Source organism: Neovison vison, chromosome 2 (assembly GCF_020171115.1).
Source record: "Neovison vison isolate M4711 chromosome 2, ASM_NN_V1, whole genome shotgun sequence".
NCBI lineage: Eukaryota > Metazoa > Chordata > Mammalia > Carnivora > Mustelidae > Neogale > Neogale vison.
The window spans coordinates 13015666-13037586 of NC_058092.1; the positions used below are offsets into that span (position 1 = coordinate 13015666).

At 56.1% G+C, this 21921-nt stretch overlaps 1 protein-coding gene across 1 annotated transcript in view; it reads left to right on the plus strand.

Moving 5' to 3' along the window:
* IGSF21 (immunoglobin superfamily member 21) overlaps nt 1–21921 on the plus strand; it is a 233814-nt gene that overhangs the window by 148108 nt on the left and 63785 nt on the right. Inside the window, exon 3 of the mRNA XM_044237279.1 lies at nt 8155–8276. Coding sequence (XP_044093214.1) covers nt 8155–8276 — 122 coding nt within the window. The remainder of the gene's footprint in view (nt 1–8154; nt 8277–21921) is intronic.

Genomic DNA, 21921 nt, shown 5'->3' on the forward strand with positions numbered 1-21921 from the left:
GCTCCCAGGGCACCAAGGGTCTGGCAGTTGAGAGCCACCTGGGAAAACATCAAAGGGGCCCTCGTTGCGGGAGGGTTCCTCCTGTGGTCCCCAACCCCTGCATCCAACTGACCCAATGAAGCTCTTTAAAAAATGCAAAATCCAGATGCCACCCAAAACTCTCAGAATTTGAACCTCCCGGGTGGGCTTTCAAAGCAATCGACATTTTCTAACCACCCTCCTCCCCTCCGGCCAGGTGATTTTGCTGTGCTCAGAATTTTGAGCATCTAACATGTACCCGGGTCCTCCCGGTCTGCTCTGCTTCTTGGCTGTTAGCCCCGCAGTGTGGGTTTGGGGATATGCACAGGAGATGGGGAGGGAGGTCTCGGAGCAGCCTGTGTCTGGCGGGGCTGGGAGGGCTCAGGTGGCTGGGCTCTGACCTGTGGCTTCGCACCTGGCAGGTGGGGCTGGGAGACTGCACAGGCCTGGATTGGTGTGTTGGTGTCTCCTGACTGGCACTTCTTAGAAACATATCCACCGCACACATGTACCCTCACTGACATCCTCCATCCGCCTGCGCAGGGCAGGGAACAGGGTGTTTAAACCGGACTTATGCTGTGCAAGGAGGTAGGCATCGTTCCCACACACGCAAGTGCACACACACCATGAATCCACAAATCGACACACAAGCCCTCCTGTTCTTTCCCAGACATTTAGAGCTACAGCGAACATTCTCACCATTACTTTGCTTTACACACACACACACACACGCACGCACGCACACACACACCCATCCTTGCAGCCCAGAAACACACAGATTCATACACTCACCCCTGCGGACACACATACACACCCACGCCCAGACCACAGGCTATCTCATTCACCCCGGTGCTCACCTTCGTGAGCTGGCCTCAGCAGCTCCGGGGACCCTGCGGCTCTGCCCACACTAGTTGTACACACACACACACACACACACACACTCGCATATGCACCTGCCCACATGTGTGGGACCCACAAATCCAGCAGCCGCTCTCCTGCCTGCCATGCTCCCCGGCACCCCTGCCCCCTGCCCGCCCCACCCCCCATCCCCAAGCTGCTGTCTGCCATCACACAGTAACCAGATGAGACACAGAGCAATTTATGACACCAGCTGTCTCTGTCAAAACCGGATCTGCCACACACACGAGGGAAGCCAATTACCCCCAGCCTGGTCCCACCGGAAGCCAGGACTCACAAGGGAGGCAGAGTGGGACTGAAATTTGGCCATCCAGAGACCTAGATGGCACTGGCCTTGGGGCTATCCCTCCCTTCTGTCCTTTGGAATCTGGCATCCTCCTCCCCCATGCCCCAGGGGAGCCTGCCCTCCCCTCTGCAAGAGCAGACAGGAGATGGAAAGCAGGTGGACAGGGCTGAGTGGCCCTAGGTCACCATGGCAACTAAGAAGTGCCCCTGTCCTGCACAGCAGGCCCCGGGGAGGCTGCCTCCTGGCCCCTCCTCCCTGAGCAGGTGGCCCTTTGCTTTGTGCCTCTGCCCGCCTTTCTCTCTGCCTTTACCCCCTTCCCTTCCATGCCCCCTACCCAACACTCCGCCCGACTCTGCCTTCTGGATCACTTCCTATCTGGACTTTGGAATCAGACCTAGGTTCGAATCTCCGCTGCTCCGATTACCAGCTGGGCAGCCTGGACGAGTGGCAGCCCTTCCCGGGCCCCAGGTTTTGCACCTATAAAAACACTATTCATTTCTATAAAAACAGTGACCAAGAGTCCCCTGCATGCTAAACCGTGCTCGAAGAGTTGGGGTCCATGTGGAACGAGATGTAGTCCGAGGCCCCCTGAGCTAAGGTTCTGCTGGAGGAGGCAGAACCACCCCGCGAAGAGGTGGTGTCGTTTCATCACTGTCACACGTGTGGTGTTCACAGCTGTGCTCCCGAGTGAGGTGTGGCTCTGTCAGTAAAAGGGCCCACACACACTCGCTGGCCTGAGCTCCACTCCGGGACAAACTTGATCTGAGTCAGCCCATTAGGAATGCCAGTTGAACGGCTGCCCTCTTTGCATGGGGAGCTAAGTGAGGTGGGAGGGGGCTTCTAGATGATGGTTTCGCGGTGGAAGTTTCTAGAATGCTCATCACCTCCCACGGTACTAGGAACGGAGCAGTAAATTCACGTTCTGTGAGATGCTTTCACATACATTCCTTCCTTTGAGTGTTTCTATCAATTCTGGGGCACAAGTTCAGTTAACATTCCTCATTTTACAGATGAGGAAATGGGCTCAGGCCAGGCAGGGACAGCGCCCCCCGCAGAGCCGAGACGGAGACTCATGCTGGGTGCAGCACTCCAGCCCCTGCGGCCACTTGCATGGTCCAATTAAATGTCCCTTCCCCTACCCTCCCTCCCAACAACAGCCCTGCAGGGCTATATGGTTCTTGCCCGACTTCCGGCAGGGGTGCTGCCTGTGAGCTGCCCGTGCTGGGATCCGAACCCCGGCCGCCCGACTCCCAGAGCCCAGACGCTCTCCCCTCTCCCATGTCTAATCAGTTCATTAAAACCTTCCTTGTACCGCCCCCCTCTCGCTGCCCAGCCACAGAGACCTCAGCTGCTCCATTTCCAGGAGAGCAAATTCCTTCCCGGCTGGAGAGGAGCCTGGATAATGTAGGCAGGCAATTTAAACAGCTCCGGCAAAATACACCGGCGGTTTTCACTCCTGCCACTATTACACTTTCCGGCCGCGGCGGGATTGGCCCATAAGTGGGATATCAAGTTTATTACAGCTATTTCCAACCTGTAATTGGTTTTGTGGAACACAAAGAGAAGGAGGCTGGGGGTGGAGGAGGTGATTTTTTCCCCCCCTTTCTTTTTTTTTCTCCCTCCTTTCTCCTGGATGATGGTACCCAGGGACGATGGTGTGGAGGTGGAGTTGGAGACATTTGTCTCAAATGAAAAACCTCGGCCTGCCCGGATGTTCCACTGGCTGGACTGTGTCGTTCGCCGCGTGTTGATTCCTTCGCTGGAAAATCAACCCAGCCTCGCTTAGGCCAGATTTGCTGGTGGGAGGCGGGGGTGCAGCCGGGGCCTCGGGACAGGGTCCACTGCCTCGGGGTCTGTGGGCCCCCGTAAGCAAGGCCAGCGCGGGAGTAGCTGTGGTCTGCTTGCTGTTCTCAAAGGAGAGCATTTGGGCATTCAAAGTAGAAATGGTCCTCTGAGGTGACCCCACCCTATAGCTTCTCGTCGAGCACTTAGGGAAACTGAGGCCCAGGGAGGGGAGCTGTGCGGAGGCCAGCCTGTGGGATGCAGAAGCCGGGTCTCTACTGCTTCCATCCCTTCCAGGCTAGGACGTCGTGGTTGAGATGCTGTCGGTACGGGGGTCGGGGTGGGGAGAGTCCTGCATTCTCCAACACGTACTCTGTGCTGCTACCTTTGCCGGAGTCTGCCCATCCCGACCAACTGCTCCACTTTGGACCCAAGTAAAAACAAATAGTAGCAGCTAATATGCATTGAGTGCTTTCTTATAATTACCTGAGTTCTGGTTTGCAAACAGCACGTGGCCTGTCACAAGCAGCACGGGAACGCGGGCTGTTCCGATGTCCACCCCTGTCACCGCCACCGGCTGCCGAGCCAGCCTCTGGGGGCGCCGTGCATGTCACCGTGTGTGCTGTGTCCTCACATGAGCCCCTTACAGGGAGCTGTTAGGGCTCCCATTTTACAGATGAGAAGGCCGAGGCACAGAGACCTCTCCAAGGTCACACGGCTTAACCCAGGAGTGGCAGAGCGGGCACCTGACTCTGCAGGGCTGTGTGAGCCCCAGGCTTCTGCGGTTGCCCCCACGTTGGGCAGCCCATCTCCTCGACCTCAGAATGGATCCCCCACTGGGCTCTTTTCAACTAATTTGTGCGAAGGGCTCGGCTCCCCCCCACTTCCTGCCCTCGTGACCTGGGCAGTTCACTTGCCTCTCCCTTGGCCTCGGTTGCTTTATCTGCAAGACACAGGTGTGGGGACAGAGCAGTGAGCAGGACAGATGAAGCCCTTGCCCTCATAGAGGTTACGTTCGAGGAGTAGCTCTCGTTCAAGGACCTACTTACAGATTCAGTACAAACCTGTTGTGTGAGTGAATGAAAGCATGGGCTCCTCTCCCTCTGCGGAGGGAGAACCCACACTTTCTTGGGCCTTGGCTTTCCAGGACAACATCTCATCCGCTCCTGGCAGCCTTGCCATCCTCTGCGTGCCGTGATCTTTTGTCACGTGACCTCATGTCACTGTGGCACCAGGGGAGCATCTCGGAGCCCCTGGGACCAGCCTGCTTCCAGGTACCGGCTCAAAGCGTCCATCAGCTCCCTCCCTATTGGGAGGCCCTGGGCCCTGCTCCCTACTCCCTCTCCCTCCACCAGCCCTCCAGGCCTTCCTTGCCAGGCGGGCCCCCTTCGTCCACTTATGGACATTCTACATCCTCTGGCTTTCCAGTAAGAACTATTCTACCCTCCAGCCCCAGCCCTAGAGAGGGTGGCAAGGGACCCAGAGGAAGGGATGGCCGAGAAAATTGTTAATATGCATAGAAATAGTTGTTCCTGCTGAGCGCTTCCCCACTGATCGGGTGCTGTTACAAACCTTATCTCATTTAATCCTTGAGAGAGGTTCAGAGGTGGGTCGCGTTATCCCACTTTACGGAGGAGAGAGGAGAGAGGCTTGGAGAAGTGAAGTGCACCAAATTACTTAGTAACGGAGTCGAGAACTCTCGTGGGGGTGGAGAAAATCAGCCTTGAGGCTTGCATCTGAGTCTTCCAGAGGTGGGGCACCAGCCTGGGACTAAGCACCCTCAGAAGGGGCCCACCTCCACCTGGAGGCCTTCTGTGATCACCCCTCCCCCCACAAGAATCTTTGTCTCCTCCGTGGTGTCAGATAATACTTGGCAAATATCTGCGGCTACAGAAAGCCAGGCTTTCCCTGGCTCTGGTCTCCCAGTGACCTACGGCCCAGGCACCCCCACCAGCCAAATCCCCACAAGCCAAACCATCTGCAGTTTGGCTCCTCTTCTCCCGGGGGACCTGCAGGTCTTAGGTCTGGGGCAGTGTTTCCAGAATTCAAGAGAAGGTGTGGCTCATCATGTCCGCTGCCCCACAGCCTGTGACAGCCCTCCTCCCTCAACCCAGGGGCTGCCACACCAAGAACTAGAGAATAACATCGTTGCAAACAGCCCCTTGCCCTCGGACCTGGGACCTGAGTGTGCATTCCAAGGCCATCCCGTTCTTTCCAGAACCCTCCCTAAGGCCCAGGGAGGAAGGGAGGGCAGAAAGCCAGCCGCTGGGCTCTCACAGCTGGGCGACCGAAGTGCCCGTCCTGGTCCTGGGGAACAGGAAGGAGTGATTTACTCCTAAGCTGACTGGGAGGCCCCAGACTCGGCCCCAGGAAAAAAAGATGTAAATAAAACCAAAGGAAAACTAGGTGCGTCCTTGAAACTCCCCTGTCCCTCAGCCGGAAACAGTGATTTACGACTCAGATCATTCCTCGGTGCTTTATCTGGGGTGTGCGGGTATGGGTGGACGTGTGGGGTGCAGCTGTATTTTCCTAGTAATAAAATCTTCAGTCCCGGCGAATAAATTTGAGGAGACAGTTTTACTGACAGATTTTTTTCTCCTTTGTATAATAAAAAAAATGGAGTGAAATTTGAGATTGGGACGATAAGGGCTGCCGCATTTTAGGAGGAGATAAAAAAGCAGTTCCTGAAGGAGGCGAGGCTTCAAGTCACACGGGCAGGACGCCTTCCACTTTTACGACTTGGGGAGAACGTTCCTCAAGACTCCACAGGCCTCCCGGTGTCCTCCTGCTAAGGACCCGCTTGCCTGGGGGGCGGGGGGCACCAAGAGCAGCTGCTCGGTCTTCAGCTCCTGGCGGTCCCGCCTGCCTGGCAGGGCTTGCGCGGGGGGAGGGCGGCCCCACCACGGGAGCCGGAGCCTCACCAGCAAGCCCCACGCGTGCCTTCGGCTGAATCTCCTATCCTCTCTAAGCCACGGTTTCTTCCTCTGCGAAACGGGCAAGCTGCCATTCATTGCACTCACTTCCCAGGGGCACAGGGGGTCCGCACAAAGCGATGGCACCTTTCTCGTCTGGGGCCAGATCATTCTTCGGGGTCATCTTGCAGCTTTTGGGATGGTGACGGCATCCCTGCTCTCGGCCCCCAGATGCCTGCACCAGACTGCCGTCCTGCAAGGCCGTGACACCAAAGATGTCACAGAGACGGGGTGTGGCAAAATCATCCCCCCCTCCCCCTGCTGAAGGCTCTGGTTGGAAGGTACTTGCTCCTCTTCCTCCCTCGTCCCCTAGTCTTGGCGTCCCCTCTCTGGGCAGCCGGACTCGTGGTGCAGAGGAGGCGAGCTGAGAGCACACAGCCCCACAGGGGACATGAGTCAAGAGGACGAGCTGAAGAGAAGCCCAGAGGTGTCAGAGGGGCATGAGCGGAGGGAGGGGTAAGGAGAAACCGTGTTGTAGGGGGTCAGTCCCACTACTCATCCTCCCACACAGGGTCCTGGAGCTTATCACCATTCTAACCCTGTCTCCAGGGTTCCCTGGGGCCCCTCTGGGACGGTTAGGGGCCTCTTCACTCCTTATGAGCTTGCAGACCGGGGGGGTGGGGGGTGGTTGGGGAGAGGTGACACATACTGATGTGGGCAGGTGCCTGGCACACAGTTGGCGCTCAATAAATGCTCGCCGGATTGCATCAAACCTGTGTCCCCTAAACCAGCCACCAAAAAAAGGCCACATAGGCCAGACAGATGTGGTTCAAGTCAGCTTGGGTCCAGAGGTGCCCAAAGGAGCCCGGCTGCCCCTGGGGCCCGTCCTCTTGGGAAGGCTGCAGATCTTTTCAGCATCCCCCGCCCCCACCGTAGCTACACCCGGAGCCTTGGAGAAAGCCCCCTGGGCCACCGCCCTCCCAGCCAGCCCCCCTGCCTCCACCTCCAGAGCCGCAGGGAGTTAATTCCACTTCTCCAGGCCCAGGCATGAGCCTCCTGGGTTGCAGGCTGTTAGCGTGGAGCCCAGCTGAGCCGCGAGAGGCGGCAAGCTCCGGGTCTATAATAGAGTTGCTGACGCAGGCGGAAAACTGTAGGGAAAACTGCAGCCGAGTAAACAGATAAATAATTGAAACAGTGACAACACATACCTTGCTGCTTTGTGGAGTAACACTTTCATTAGCTGCAGGCAGTGCAGGGCGTGAGGAGGCGGCGGGCGGCCATAAGCGGGGAGTGCCGGACACTTGGGTCCGACTTTAAATCAGCCTCGAAGAGCTGGGATCCGGAGCAGCCTTCGTCTTCCATCACCTCCTGGGGTTCCCCTCCTCCCGACTCCTCTGGGCCTCAGTGCTCGTAGGGGCATGGGGGGACCTCCCGCCCTCCCTGCTGGCTTGTCCCCAGGACAGCGTTTGAGGACGGTGAGCCCCTGTGTGGTCCAGGGGGCTCTATCCCCAGGTCGCTGGCATGAGTGCTCCCTAGTTTCCTCAAGGGCCCCCTGCCTCCAGACAGGCCTCACCCTAAATCATGTCCAAGGTGACCTCCACCACATTGCCTTCAGGGGCAGTTGTGCTCCCCAGCCTCCCCGGCCCTCCAGGACCTGGCAGCTCTTGGTTTCTCACCATTGCCTTTCTGCCCCAGGCGCTCTGAACACAATCTCTTCTTGCCTGGAGCGCACCTGCTCTTTCCTACCACAGGACCTTTGCTCTTGCTCTCTCCTCTGCTGTCTCCTCTCCCCTGCCTCCTGCACTCCCACCTTTTGCCAGGTTGCCTCCTGCTGTTCCTTCAGAAGGCAACTTAGACCTCACTTCTTCCAGGAAGGAGGATGACCCTATCCCCAGATGGGGGCTGCATTCTGGGCCTATCCCTGACAGAATTTCTCAGAAAGTATTGCCTGGGAGAAGAGCCAGCTCTGCACCTTCCTGGCATAGGTCCTCAGGAAGTCACTTCCCTCTAGAGCCTCAGTTTACACATCAGTAGAGTTGGGATAGCCTGGGAGGGTTCTAGTGGAGACAATGACATGTCCCCTAGAGGCCTCCCAAGGACACCGGGGTGCGGGTCGGGGTGCGGGTGTTACTGGCCTCTGAATCTCCCAGTGTCCCCCAACCCCCGTGCATGCTGTCTGGAGCAAAGGGGCGGGGCTGGCTGAGCGCTCCCCGCAGCTGCCTCTGTGCTCTGTTGCAGGTGACGGACGGCGGCACCATCAAGCAGAAGATCTTTACCTTTGATGCCATGTTCTCCACCAACTACTCGCACATGGAGAACTACCGCAAGAGAGAGGACCTGGTGTACCAGTCCACTGTGAGGTGAGGGGCCGGGCGCGGGGGGCCACTTCTCCTGCCCTTTCCCGTCGTATACCCTGTGATGCTCTTGGGGGTTCTCACGGTCATTCCCCCCAACCACGGACGGGCTTGGAAGGCAGGGCGGGGGGCTGTGCTGCAGAGGGGAACCCAGTGCCTCGAGGGGCCTCCCCTGGAAGGGGAGCAGGGAGGGGTGGAGTCGCAGCTCTGCCCCAGGCAGCAGACCCTCCACACTGCGTGCCCCACCCCCAGCCCCACAAAGCCAGCTCCTCCCACAGTCCTTCGAGGTGAGTTGCTCAAACCCAGTTTCCAAGCGGGGACACTGAGGTCCAGAGAGGTGAGCAGCATGCCCCACGTCCTGCAGCCGCAGGGACAGAGCTGGGACATCAGCCCGTTCTGCCTGGCTCAGCAGCGCAGGCAACACGCTCTCCCGTCTTCCGCGGGTCCCCACCCAGCAAGGCAGCCAGACCCTAAACAGCAGGATCCGGGTCAGATGAGGCAGCAGGACAAGAGGAAAGAGTCCTCAGGGATGGAGACACTTGACATGTTTACCCCACCCCTTTTCTAGAAGACTCTAAGGTAGCTGCAGATCCCATTCCGTGCCCTGCTGTGTTCTCGGTGTGTGGGTGTCGCAGCCCCGCGCCCTCCTCGTGTCCTCTCTAAAAGGCCCCAATCCTGTTTTTGCCCTTGCCGCTCATGTGCCAGAGTGCGGCTCTCCTGCCGGGGACCTGCTGAGCCCCTCGTCCATCTTCAGAGCCCAGCTCAAGCACGCCCTCCCGTGAGATACCTTGTTTAGATGGTCTCTTGCCCTAGCAGAGCGACTGTCCCCTGAAGCCAGGTGGCTGCCGGCCCTCCAGTGCCAGCCCTCCATGAGATGGGGAGTGGGGAGCCTCACTACATCCATGACAAGTAGCTTCACACGGGCACTGAACGTGTACAGTCTTGCACACAGACACACGTGTGTGTGTTTTTCCATGTGACTCAGCCGAATGCTTTGCCTGGTGTCCAGGCAAAACGCAGCAATCTGCATGCCGGGCATGTAGTAGGTGCACAGTAAAATTTGCACACTGATCCTGGGTATGCTCCTCAGCCCTTAGGACCTCAGGCCTCCCTGGATAAAATTAGAAAACTGGATGGGAAGTTTGCACAGGGCTCGCCCAGCCCGGCGTAAGAAAACTGGCAGGTGATCCCTGCACACTTTGTAAGAGGGAAGGTGGTGCTCCCCTGGAGGACCTTTCTTTGTTCCCCTCCTCTCTGGGCTTTGTGCCAGGAGCTGAGAACCAGCCCTTGTTGGGGGAATCTGGTGAGCATGTGGGCGCCAGAGGATGGGGGAGAAGCAAGCAAATGGCCGCACAGATGCCTCTACTCATGTCCATGATTTTCCCTGTACCTGCTTCCAAAAAGGATTTGGGGCGCCTTAAAATATTAAAGCACACCTAAGACCAGCCAGTTACAATCAAGATGAAAACCTCATTTGGGGAAGCAGATAACCGTCCTGGGAGCCACAGATGGCTCTTGGGAGGTGAACACTCAGATCCTCCCCCCAACCCCCCACTGCTTCCCAGAACCCACCCCCTGCCTCCACCCCACCCCCACAGGGTTACCCTGGTCTCTGGGAAGCAACTGCCCACCAGCCTATGCTATCATCTCCTGCCCTCCACTGGAGTCCTTAGCCAGGAAGGAAGCCCTAGAGCCCCAGACCAGCTCTTCCCAGCCTCTCCTGCTCCGTGGAGCCCCCAGAGCCCAACCCTGGGACCGTCCCAGAAGATCTGGTTCAGAAGGAGCTCAGCCACTTCCTACTGAGTGACCTTGGATGAGGACCTCTCTTGGTGTCTGTTTCTTGCCCTGCAAAGCAGACTTCATCGGATGGGTTTCTCATCATCATTGTGGGATTTAAATGAGATTTCTGTCCCGGGAACCTGAGTTCCAATGCTGACCCCTCCATCTCCATGCGTTAGTGTCACCGAGGCTTGGTAACTCTGTGCCTGAGTTGCCCCGATCTCTAGATGGGAACGACAATAGTGAGCAGCTCCCGGCAGCCTTGTGAGGGTCCCCAGGTTAATTCACATTTAAGTGCTGCCACAGTCGCTGAGCAATGCACGTTTGCTGTTCTTCCACCATAAAACACCCTCACCTTTTTCCAGATCGCATAAAGCCCCTTACGACACTGTCTTCTGGCTCTTCTCATCGTCATGAAAAGATCCTGTAAATGCATGCGCAGAAGTTACTGTTTTCTCTAGCCCCAGTTTACAGCCAGGGTCAAAGTTGGGCAAGGTCAAAGTTGGACTCGCCCCCGGGGTTCCCGGCTGGAATGACACCGATGGCATCAGACCCCAGGCCACCTTGTTCTGGGTCTACACCATGCTGCCCTGCTCATCTTAAAACTGAGGACACTGAGGTCCAGGCAGGGAGGGGGTTCGCCCAAGGGTCACACAGCTGTGCTGACTTGTGACCGGTGCCCTTTCCCTTCCCAACCTCCGCTCCAGGGGTGGGCTCCCGGCGCAGTGCGCGCCAGAGCAGAGGAGCCTCGAGGAGGCCACAGTGGAAGGGAAGGAACGAGTTTAATCGGATCAGGGAGAGGTGGCTAGCAAAAGGAGGCTGCGTCTCCAGGCTGCTGGGCCCCATTAGGGCTGGCGGCGGGGCGCGGAACTCCGCATTTACATATAAATGAAGATATTTACAAATTAATGCATCTCAACGAGAGAGAGTCCCAGCTCCACAGCTGTCTGAGCCGCTTCCTCCTCAGCTGGGGAAAGTAGGGGGAGAAGGAAGCTGAGATCACTAAGAACTGGCAGAGAGCAATTCTCAGGCAGCTGAAAGCAGCCCAGGGACTCCCAAAGCATGTCCTCCTGCTAGTGGGGTTCCCGGAGGGATGGGCATAGCGGGGGGTGGGGGGCGGTGATGGGACTTCTACCTCCTGGGGGGTGCAGGTGTGGCACCCCAGTTCATGACCTTGAGCGTGTCACTGCCTCTCCCAGTGCCCCAGAGGTCCCATCTATCCAATGTCTATAGAATGAACCTCAGAATCCAGAACTCCCAGTTTGGAGGTGACAGTCATTTCTTCCTTCGGAGGATATTTAACTGAGCACTTACTAGAAGCCTGGCATGGTGGAAGGTGTTTTGGGGGATCCAGTGGGGAACACAAAAGACCTGGCATTAAACTTTCATCGGGGTGGTGGGGAAGACAGTAAACAAAGAAAGCAAGACATAAGTAAAATTTGCAGTACACATTCCACAAAGGTGTGAATTCGGATGGCAGCTGTATGATGAGGGACAAGCAGGGCACAGTGCCAGGGAAGGACCACTATGCTGGGGTGCTGGCCGCATGGTTAGGCAACCACGGTAAGGACATGGGCTGGAAAGGACCATCATGGTAAGGACAAGGGCTATGTGGCTGAGGACAGGCATCCTCAGAGCAGCCTTGGCCGATGGGAGATGTTGGGTGGATCTCCCGGCAGCTCTGCCCCCCCGGGGTGGGACTACTCAGATGGATGGCCACTGTGCCCCTGGGGCTCCCCAGCAGGAGTGAGGCTGAGCGGCTCCCCCAGGATCACCTCCCGGATGCGCCCATGTTACCTCCTCCCCTCCCCACTATTCTTCACTCCCTTCCCGGCTCCCTGGGATGCCTTTGCAAATTAGCCACTGGCTCCTGAATCCTTGTCACAAACTCTGCTGCTCTGGCCGCCCCCCCCCCCAGCGGGGAGGCATGAGAGGGCTGGCAGTTCCACCTGCTGACTGCCGTCCTCCACGCCTGCCCGCCCACGTCTGTGCCTCAGGCCTCATGCACCTGTTCCACCAGGCCAAGAAGATGGATAGATCCCCCCCAGAGGGGAAGATTCTGTGGGCAAAACTCATGAATCCTTGCAGAATGCAGCACATCCCACATCCCAAAGTCTTCTGCAGTCAGCCCCTTGTCCCATTCCTTGGGTTCTGGATATCTCGAAGAACACCAAGCTGGAGCCAGCAGGCTTCACGGACCCTAATTTGGCAGCGAGGGAAGTCTACACTCAAAGAGTTGAGGGTGCTCCTGCCCCTCCCACACCTTGCCCACCTCCCTTTGCTGAGCGAGGCCCTACTCATCCATTAAGGTTCAGCTTGCATGCCACCTCTTCCAGGAAGCCAGTCATGATTGCCCAGACCAGATCAGATACCCCAGGGTACTTCCCCCTCCATCCCCTCCATGCCCTGACACTAGGTGTTCAAAGTCTGTGGTTCCCACTAGACTCGAAGCCCATGGACATGGGAACGGGTCTGATGTCTTCGTCACTGTCCCCCCACCCCCACAACTTTGAAGAAAATATGTAGATGCTTGCGGGGCAGATGAGTTAGCGGCGGAAGCTATGGTGTTCTCCCTCCGCTGGCTCTCCCTGCAGCTGGGTAAACGTAGGAGGGAGCAGTTTGCCTCCCTTCCCCCGCACTCAGCGCGCCTTCTCCAACGTTTTCATCCTTCATTCATCACAAAGGAATTGAGCAATTGCTACATGTCAGGGACAGTGCTGGGGATAAAATGGAGAGCAAGACATGATCAGACCTGCTCTTGTGAGGTTTGCAGTGTAAGGGGTGAGGAGAGGCAGACTATAAAAATATGTTTAAAAGAATAAGGAAAAATATTGACAGTTGGTGATAAGTGTGTGAAGGAACAAGGTAACGTGACAGAGAATGACAAGAATAACAGAGTGTGCAGCGGGCGGGTGGGGGGCGGCTGCAAGTTCTCTTATAGGAGGTGACATCTCAGCAGCAGTCTACAGGATGAAAAGAAGTCACTGGCAGGGTTGGGGTAGGGAGGGCATTGCAGGTAGAGGGCACAGCAAGTGCAAAGGTCCTGAGGTGAGAAAGCTTGGCATGGTCTAGGGGCTATTAGAGGGCCAGTGTGGCCAGAGTTTTGGGAGCAAACTGGCATTTTGCCCTGTGTCCTGGAAGCTGCTGAAGGTCATGGTCTGATGTGATATACCTTGCAAAACTCCCTCTGATTGCCCTGTGCAGGGTGGGTTGGAGGCGCCAGGAGCGGAAGACAGAGCTCTTCCCAGATGAGTCTGGGGAAGGAGACACAGGTCTCTTCCTTGGCCTTGGGACTTAGTTTCCAAGCCTGAGTAAGCTGGGAGAGGGAGTGGCCACAGTGTGGCGCTGTCAGGGGCCAGGAGGAGGCAAAGTGGTGCCGGAGAGCCAGCTCTCCCTCCCGGGTCTGGTTGCCATGCCTTGGGAACATGTGCGCTGTCCCCAGAAGCCCCGGCTGGAGGTGGAGAACAGCTGGGTGAGTGCGGAGGAGCCTGGGGCCTTCTCAGAGCACAGGAGAACACAGTTACGCCTCCTTAATTCATATTTATCAGGGGAGGGAGATTGGGGGGGGATCAAGTGAGTGAAGGAAGAGCCTGGAGGAAAGAGGGAGCAAACAGAAATGCCACTTCCTTTATTACTCCGAGACACACCCACTCACATATTCCCTTGATGGCCGTTTTGACCATTGCTGCTTCCAAGGCCCAGAGCTGGGATGGGGGATGGAGAGCGGGCACAGCACCCAGAGGTGGTCTCGGTGCAGCCTCAGCCTCTTCCTCATTGGACCTTAAAGCCTGTCTTCCTTCCCCCACCCCTGCATGCCCAGAAGCTCCTCCCAGGCTCCGCTCTACCTCTTTCATTTCAGTAACCCCAGACCCTACTCCGCGTTTAGAGAGGAACAATAAATATTTGTGGAACGAAGGGAGAGAAAGCGGAGATAAAACATGGAGATAAATAGCTAACAATTCGAGTAATAAAGTGATAGCTGTCCTAGGAAAGACTCCGATATAATGCAGTGACGGATCAGAGCTGGAGAGAGCCAGGAAATCACAGAGAAGGTGGCGGCTGAAGTGGCCCTAGAAGCATAAGGAGGTTTCAGACAAGGAGGCGCAGGGGGGCAGACACTCTAGGCGGAGGGCACTGCATGGGCAGAGGTGTGGAGGGAGGGAAGCTCTGGAAGGAGTAGCAGGACCCCTCCGAGCAGGCAGACAGACAGAACCTGCGAAGTACAAGTTCCCTAGAATCTGTTTGAGGGAACACTGTGCTGGTTTTTATTTATTTTTAAGATCTATTTATGTATTTTATTTTATTTATTTTTTAAAAGATTCCTTTTATTCAATTGACAAGAGAGATTACAAGTAGGCAGAAAGGCAGGCAGAGAGAGAGGAGGAAGCAGGCTCCCTGCTGAGCAGAGAGCCGGATACGGGGCTCAATCCCAGGACCCTGAGATCATGACCTGAGTCGAAGGCAGAGGCTTAACCCACTGAGCCACCCAGGTGCCCCTATTTATGTATTTTAGAGAGAAAGCGGGGGGGAGGGGCAGAGGGAGAGAATCTTAAGCAGACTCCCTGCTGAGTGGGGAGCCTGATGTGGGGCTCGATCCCAGGACCCTGAGATCATGACCTGAGTCGAAATCAAGAGTCAGGCACTTCACCAACGGAGCCACCCGGGGAACCCTTGTGCTGGTTTTTAAGTAGACGCATTCTCTGTTTGGTCCAAAGAGGCTTGCTTCCCTCTCAAAAGTCACCAGGCCCTCCTGCAGGCTCATCTGTGACGGTGCAGGGCAAACTCCTTCGGTCCTGGTACGAAGACAATTGCCCTTGGACCCTGGTTGGTTTGAATCTGAATTACATAGCTCCCTTGTCTTTCTGCACGTTATCAGGAGCCGTGCCTGCTTTCCCTCCGAAATATGCACAGCACGTGCTGTTTGCACAGACATGTCCGTTCGCGTGTTCGGGCATGTGCCAGGTGATGCCCAGTTCTTGACCCGCTGGAGAACCCCCTCCTCTCTCGAACCCAGTAAGCCTCTGGGTATGCGAAAGAGCCAGGGTGACATTATAAGGACAACCTTGAGCCTTTTGCTGCAGATTATTCAGAACAGATTATGCCTCTTAGTCTCATGTGAATTGAACCCCCCAAATGGGGGTGAGTCCTGGTCTCAAAACCAGGGATGATTTTAGGAGCGAGGCTGCAGTTCTCCTTCCAGCCACTAGGGGAACGTCCAGCCCCGGAGCTGAGCTCTCCGCCTGGTCAGCAAGTTGCAACAAATTGTCCTTGGCAGGTGTGGGATGGGGGGGGGCATTACCCCCTAGGTCAGTCCCCGAACCACCTGCATTAAGATCACCTTGGCAATGGCTTAAAAAACATCAAGTTCTGGGTCCACCAAGATGGATTTTGATTCAAGGGGCCTGGGGCATCAGTCTTTTAAAAAAGTCCTGCAGTTAAAGTTGATCCAATCACGCAGCGCCTTCTGCCTGCTCCGATGTGCTGACTGGGGCCAAAGAATTCAGATGATTCTAGTTGCTGCTGGCCGCTGGAGGCCTACAGGCGATTTTCCTAAGGCCCCCGAGGCCACACTCATTTGGGTTGAAGATGACAAATTAGTTGACCAGCTAGTGACCTCCCAGTCCAGAGTGACCTCACAGGCACCAACCAGTTCCCGAGCCTGGCTCACCTCCCTCCCCATGCCCGGCTGGCACAGTTTATGGGGGACAGAGAACAGCTGGTGTGCACGGGGGCCTATGCTGAGCTTCTCAGAAAATGAAGCCTTGACTAGGGAACAAAGGGGCCCAGGTGCGAAGGGCTCTTCCTCCAGCCCTCTGGCATTTTCCCCAAAGGCAGAGTGGCTCTCTGAGCCAGAGTCCCACTGGGCCCAACCCCAGGCCACTGCACCTGCGGGATAGCCCAGAGCACCAGTCAGAGAAGGAGGAGTTACTGGACCCGCCCGTGTCCGGCGCTGGGCCTCTCTCTCATGACAGGGACACTCCCTATTTCACCTCTCAGTCCTCAGTGCCTGGCCCAGGGCCCAGCACAGAAGCCCAGGGCCTCAGTAAGGGCTTGTGGAATCGATCGATTGGCGGGTCATCCGAATGTGGACTTAACCATTTCAGACAGTCCGTGGAACTGTTTCCGACCCATCATCTGGTTTCACCCTCACAACCGTCCCATGGAGCACCCATCTCAGATTCATGGAATCCTGTTGTATAGATGATGACACAGAAGAACAGAGAGGTGCGGTCACCAGTCCGAGGTCACACAGCATGCCCGTGGGGAACCCTGGGTTCACACACCCAGCCAGACTGCATCTCTGGGCCTCTGGAAGCAGGTCTGTTCCAGGCCCAGGGCCAGGCACTAGAGACTCGGGTAACTTGCTAAGGACATATGACCTTGTGTGTCCATCCCAACACACACGTGACGGATGTGTGCACACGCTTGTTCGTGCACACACACACACACACACACAGTGGATCTGTAGCCCAAGGCGCTTGGTGCCTTTGGGTAGGAAGCTGCCAGAGTCAGTTTCCATGTTAAAACTAGCTCCTGCCCAGCCGTTCCCGGCCCCTGGATGCCCTGGCCAGGGGGACTGAGCAGGGCCCAGTCCAGTCCCAGCTCTAGAAGTGGGACTCCAGGAGCTGCCCCAGCTTCTTAGCTAGCGGCATCAGTCCCCTTGACCAGCTAACGTGCTTCCACAGCCCTGAGTGGGATGTGCCCTCTGCCCCTCCCCACTACCTGCCCCCTCCCCAGCCACCTCCCCCCCGCAGTCACTCCGTGCATCACACCTCTGCTCTTCCTGTGCCAGTGGCCCTTGTCCACTCACACAGATGCCACCACTGCTCACACTCAGGCCCCGAGCGGCCCAAACCAGCAGGGCCCACTCGCCACAGACCGGTCCTGAGCTCCCGCCTCCCCGGGCCCTCACTTCCCACCTGAGGATGTCGATGTTGTTCCCCTCTTGTTCCCTGACTTCAGTCTTTCCTTTTGCTTCTGTGGTTTCCCTCTTAGCACGACCTTCTTTCTTTCCCCTTCCGGTCTTGCACTTTCTGTGTGGGGGTTTTGTCCTGTTACTCTGTGCATGCAAACACACACATGTGCACACACATACAGGCAAACACACGCGCACGTGTGCGCGCACACACACGATACCTTGCCTCCCCTCCTCCTGCACATACCTTACATCTCTTGGGATGGAGTCCCGCAATGAGCCCAGAATCTCCCCAGCAGCAAGGGATCCCAGATTGCAAGGCCCAGAGCTTCAGGTGGGTCCCTATTGCACACTGGCCACACTGGGAGGGGTTAGGGGTCAGGAGCACTTCTCCATGGTTGGGTCTTGGGGTAGTGGACAGCTTTGATGCAGGGGACAGAGTTGAGTTGCTCTTTTGAGTTGGCAACTCCCACAGGGCTGCGTCCCCCGCACCGCCCCCATTCTCTGTTCCCATGCCCCCATGAGGAGGCCACTGGGGCTCCCAGAACGTGTCCTTCTCTCAAAGGTCTTCCCCCTGGGGAGGGAAGGCTTGCAAAGCTGTCTGCTGCCCTCTGGTGATGCGCTGGGGTATTGCATCTGGGGGGGTCCCTGCCAGTACGCCTCGCCCCCTCCTCCCCCACCCTCGCCAATCACAGGGATGGGTCTTGTCCCTTAAGCATGGGGAAACTTCCTTTTTGCATCTCTAGGGCATCAATACCCAGCACAGAATGTCAGTAGAGATTAGTTAAATTAATGATCTGACAAGTTATCCAAATGCGGAATTACTACTTCTATCGGTCAGCAAAACTCTCTCCCATCCATCATTTGCTTAAACCCTAATGACAAACCTATTGAGTGCAGATCTCAGACCCTATTTGTGGGTATTAAGATCAGCCCAGAGAGGGGAATAGCCCAAGAGCTGGGAGAGCTTCTTCCTGACACAGAAATTTCCTCCCTTTGGGGTTTCCCCAGTGAATGGAGCTGAGCCCCTTGCTGATGGAATGGGGGCCCCTGGGGTAACCCTCTCCTCCTCTGGGGAACAAGTTGCCTATTACCAAGGGCCTCCGGGAGACAGTGTCTTCACCCACTATCAACCACAGGGAACTGCAAACTCGAGTCAGACCTGGGATGCAGAGGGGAGGTAGCTGTGAGGCCATGTCCCAGGCACTGAGCTGCCTTTCAGCCACCTAAGCTAGGGCTGACCGTACTGATTCGTCTGCCATTTAAAGTGTTTCCTTTGAGCTGCGGACATCAGGAAACAGAGGTGAATAAAGGAGGTAGGGTCCCTGGGCTATGTCTGCAACACAGGGAGAGGCCAAGGGAAGAGCCTCTCTGGGGTCTGGAGTACAGAGGAAGCCACCCAGTGGAGGCCAGGGAATGAGCATTCTGGCAGGGGAGGAAAGCAAGGGGGTGGGAGGTGATGAATCCTGCAAGGAGTGTGTGTGGGGGGGTGGTGGTGAGGAGCAGGCCTCTTGAACTTGATTGCACACAGGCATTGCTTGTTCAAATTCAGTGGTGGGGGTGGGGAACCCCGTGATCCTGTGTTTCCCATCATCTTCCAGGTGACGCCACTGTTATGGTCCACATGACCCATTACAAACGCCCAAGGGAGTTTGCACACTCCCGACGCCCAGGCCGGGCCCTGACGGTTACATCAAAACCTCATGGGTGAGAGGGTGGGGTCACAGGCATCCGTTTTGCAAAGCCCCCCAAGGTGATTCCCACAGGCAGTTGAGTTTGAGAACCACTGCCATAGAACCCTGCGGGTCATCAGAGTTTGAACTGTATTCTCGAAGTGATGAGGAGTCATTGAGGTTGATCCTGTTTCTGTTTCGGGGTTGTGAGATCGGCCTCAGCTACTGGGGAGGACATAGGGGCGGAGGCAGAAAGCACCCGTCACTGGGGAGCTGAGGAGGTGTTGGGGTGTGCTGGCCAGGCCGGAGGGGCTGGGATGCGAGGAGGGTCTGGAGGCAGAGCTGGCAGGACTCACCGATGGGCTGCAGGTGGAGGCCATGGGAGAGAGAGGAGTTGCCAGTGGCCTCCAGGGCCGTGGTCAAAGCACTTTGGTGGCGGTGGGGGGGGGGGTCCTGCTTCCTGAGACGGGGAGACGGGCAAGGATCAGCCAGGGCTGGGGACAGCTGCAGAATTCCCAAGTTCTGTCTGGGCCAGGAAAGACGTGTCCATGAGACACCTGAGCAAAGACGGCAAGTGGGTCAATGGACACGCAGGGCGAGGGACAGGTTTCGGTCAACAGACACAGGTGTAGAAGCCACCAACACATAGACGCCATTTAACGTCACTGTCCCCTCCCGGACTCAGGCCAGATCTGCCAGTAGCCTTCTGACATCCACCCAGGCCAACTCCCCCTTTCTTCAGGTGAGAAAACCAAGGCCCAGAGACTGTGGGTGACTTCCCTAACGTCGCACAGCAAGTCAGCTGTGAAACCGAAGCCCATCTTCTGACTCCTGGAGAAGCATTTCCACTCCACAGAGCTCAGTGCGGCTTCTCCAACCCCGGCCCATGGGACAGAGTTGCTGAGACGGCAAATCATTTATGTATCTGCAGTCAGAAAACCAGAGCTGTTTGAAATTATACACACACACACACACACACACACACACGCACACTCACATCTTTTTCTTCTAAGTAAAAAATCAGTAACTGGGCTGTCAGCTTTATTACTAATTACGCAACTGCTTTATTGCCAGTATTAAAAAAATTGAAGGCTAAAAATGTCCAGGAAGGACTTAATTTAGTAAACGGTTCAGAACAAAGTATTTGTCGTCGTGGTATTTCTTCACATTAGAATTTGCTCCGGGTGATTCAGACCTCCTCTTTAATATATTATTGCAGCCTAATAAAGTTCCCAGGTTCTGGGAGAATCTTTGCCTCGGAAGGTAATTTTGTTTCAGGAGGTGAGGATTGGGTGGGATTGGTGGTGAATGGGAGGTCGGGTAAGCCTAAGGGTCCTAAGGAAAAGTCAGGCAAGGAGACGAACTCACTGCTGAGCATGCGCGGGCGTGCAGTGATGGCAGGTGGCCAAATGAATGGAGGATGGGATGTGTGAATGAATGAATGAATGAATGCATGCATGAGGGACTGGGGGAGGAAGGGAATGAGTGAACGGAGGAACAGTGCCCAGCAGGATCACTGGGTGGTTGCAGGACTAAGCCTCAGTCAGGGAAAAGGAGTCACCTGACACTTGCCATGGAGAGACACAAATGAGACGATGGGGGCCACCAGCCTTTTGTGCAAAATAGGCACCTGTCACCTCCACTTGCAGGTAACACAACCAAGACGATAAAGGAGCACCATGGAAGGCTGCGGGGAAGGGAAGTCTTTCTTGTTTTAGAAAAAGCAAAGAGGCAACCAAAGAAGTTGGGTGATTTGCTTCAGATCACACAGTCCAGGAGCCAAGGAGGCGCCAGGGTCCAGGCTTCCTGGTGTCCCGTCAAGGGCTAGCTGCTGCTTTCCAGCTCCCAACAGCCTGAGTCCTTTCTCTGTGCATCTGGGTCCTTCACTGCCCAGGTGCCTTCCACACCCAGCAGCCCGAGGGAGTTTTCAAATCATGGCACCTGCTACTTGAAGCCTTACAAAGGCTTCCCAGCTCACTTTGGAGAGAACCCCGTCTTCTTGTAGCTTCAGGGCTCCCAGATTGCAGATGATCCCAACCACTGGGCCAGCCTCATCACCCACCCCTCTTGCTCCCTGGCCATCCTCTGGGCACCTCAGCCTTGTGGTCAAGCTTGTTCCTGCCTCAGGACATTTGCTCATGCTTCTCTTCTTCCCATGCCAGGTCTCAGATCAGACGCCTCTCTGCAAAGATGCCTCCCTGATCACCCATCTGAAGAGGTCCCCCCAGTTCCTTATCCCTTTGTTCCTATTTGTTCGCTGCTTGCTTTTTCATGGCCTTGACTACTGCCCAATGTGATTCTTCATTTATATATCTCAATATGTGTTTTCCCTTTTGCCCCTTCCCTGATGCAACCCTGAGAGTGAGGGCTTGGTCCCTCTATCTCACCTCTGTTCCTTCAGTGTCCAGTTGGTACCAGGTAGCTCCGTAGTCAGCGGCCAGTAAATACTTCTTATACAGATATGTGAGCTCCTGGTCAGAAGGTTAGGTTATTAGACCACAGCCTGGCATTGAGACAAGGGCCCAGGGACCTGGTCCTGAGTCTGCAGGGAAGCTGCAGTGTGACTTGGCTGGTGACTCAGCTTCTCTTGAGCCTCAGTGTCCTTTTTCCAGTGCATGAATGGGAGGGAGCACTCAGCGATAGGCGTCACTCCCAGCTCTATCTCTGACAGTCTCTTCTTTGCTGTACTATCTACATGAACAGGGGGTAGACCTGGTCCCCAGGGGCCCCGAGCCCCAGGTGACGGGACTTTGTGCACAACCAGGGCTGGGGCCAAGGAGACAGAGGCCCAGAGTCCTGAGACATGTCCAAACCCGCCTCGACACCCGATGGGTTCTTCGTTCTCGTGTTTGGATTCTCAGGGGGAGCGGCAAGCCCTTGCAATGGCAATTTCCTTGTGAGCTGGGCTGACACTCCTAATTATTATTTGGAGAGGCTCGGGGAGGTTCAGTTAATTGATTACATATTTCCTTCCTTGACAGGGCATTTGTTTGGTTCTGTCGTTCGTTTTCCCTTCCTGTACTAAGTTAATGTTCCTGGGCATGTTGAGTATTTTGTGGGGACCATGGGACTAAAGCCAGTCATAACTCTCTCCCCACTCGCCAACCCTGCCAGGGGCTTTCAAGCACTTTAATTTAACTTCCCTGGACCTTTGCTTCCCCCTTGAGAGTGAGGATACAACCAGAGCCCTAAGATCGGAGGACTCACAGTAAAGCTAAGGTCAGTGTTTTTCAAGCTCTTAATACCGCAGCACTTCCCATCCATAGACTTGCAAATCCTCAGT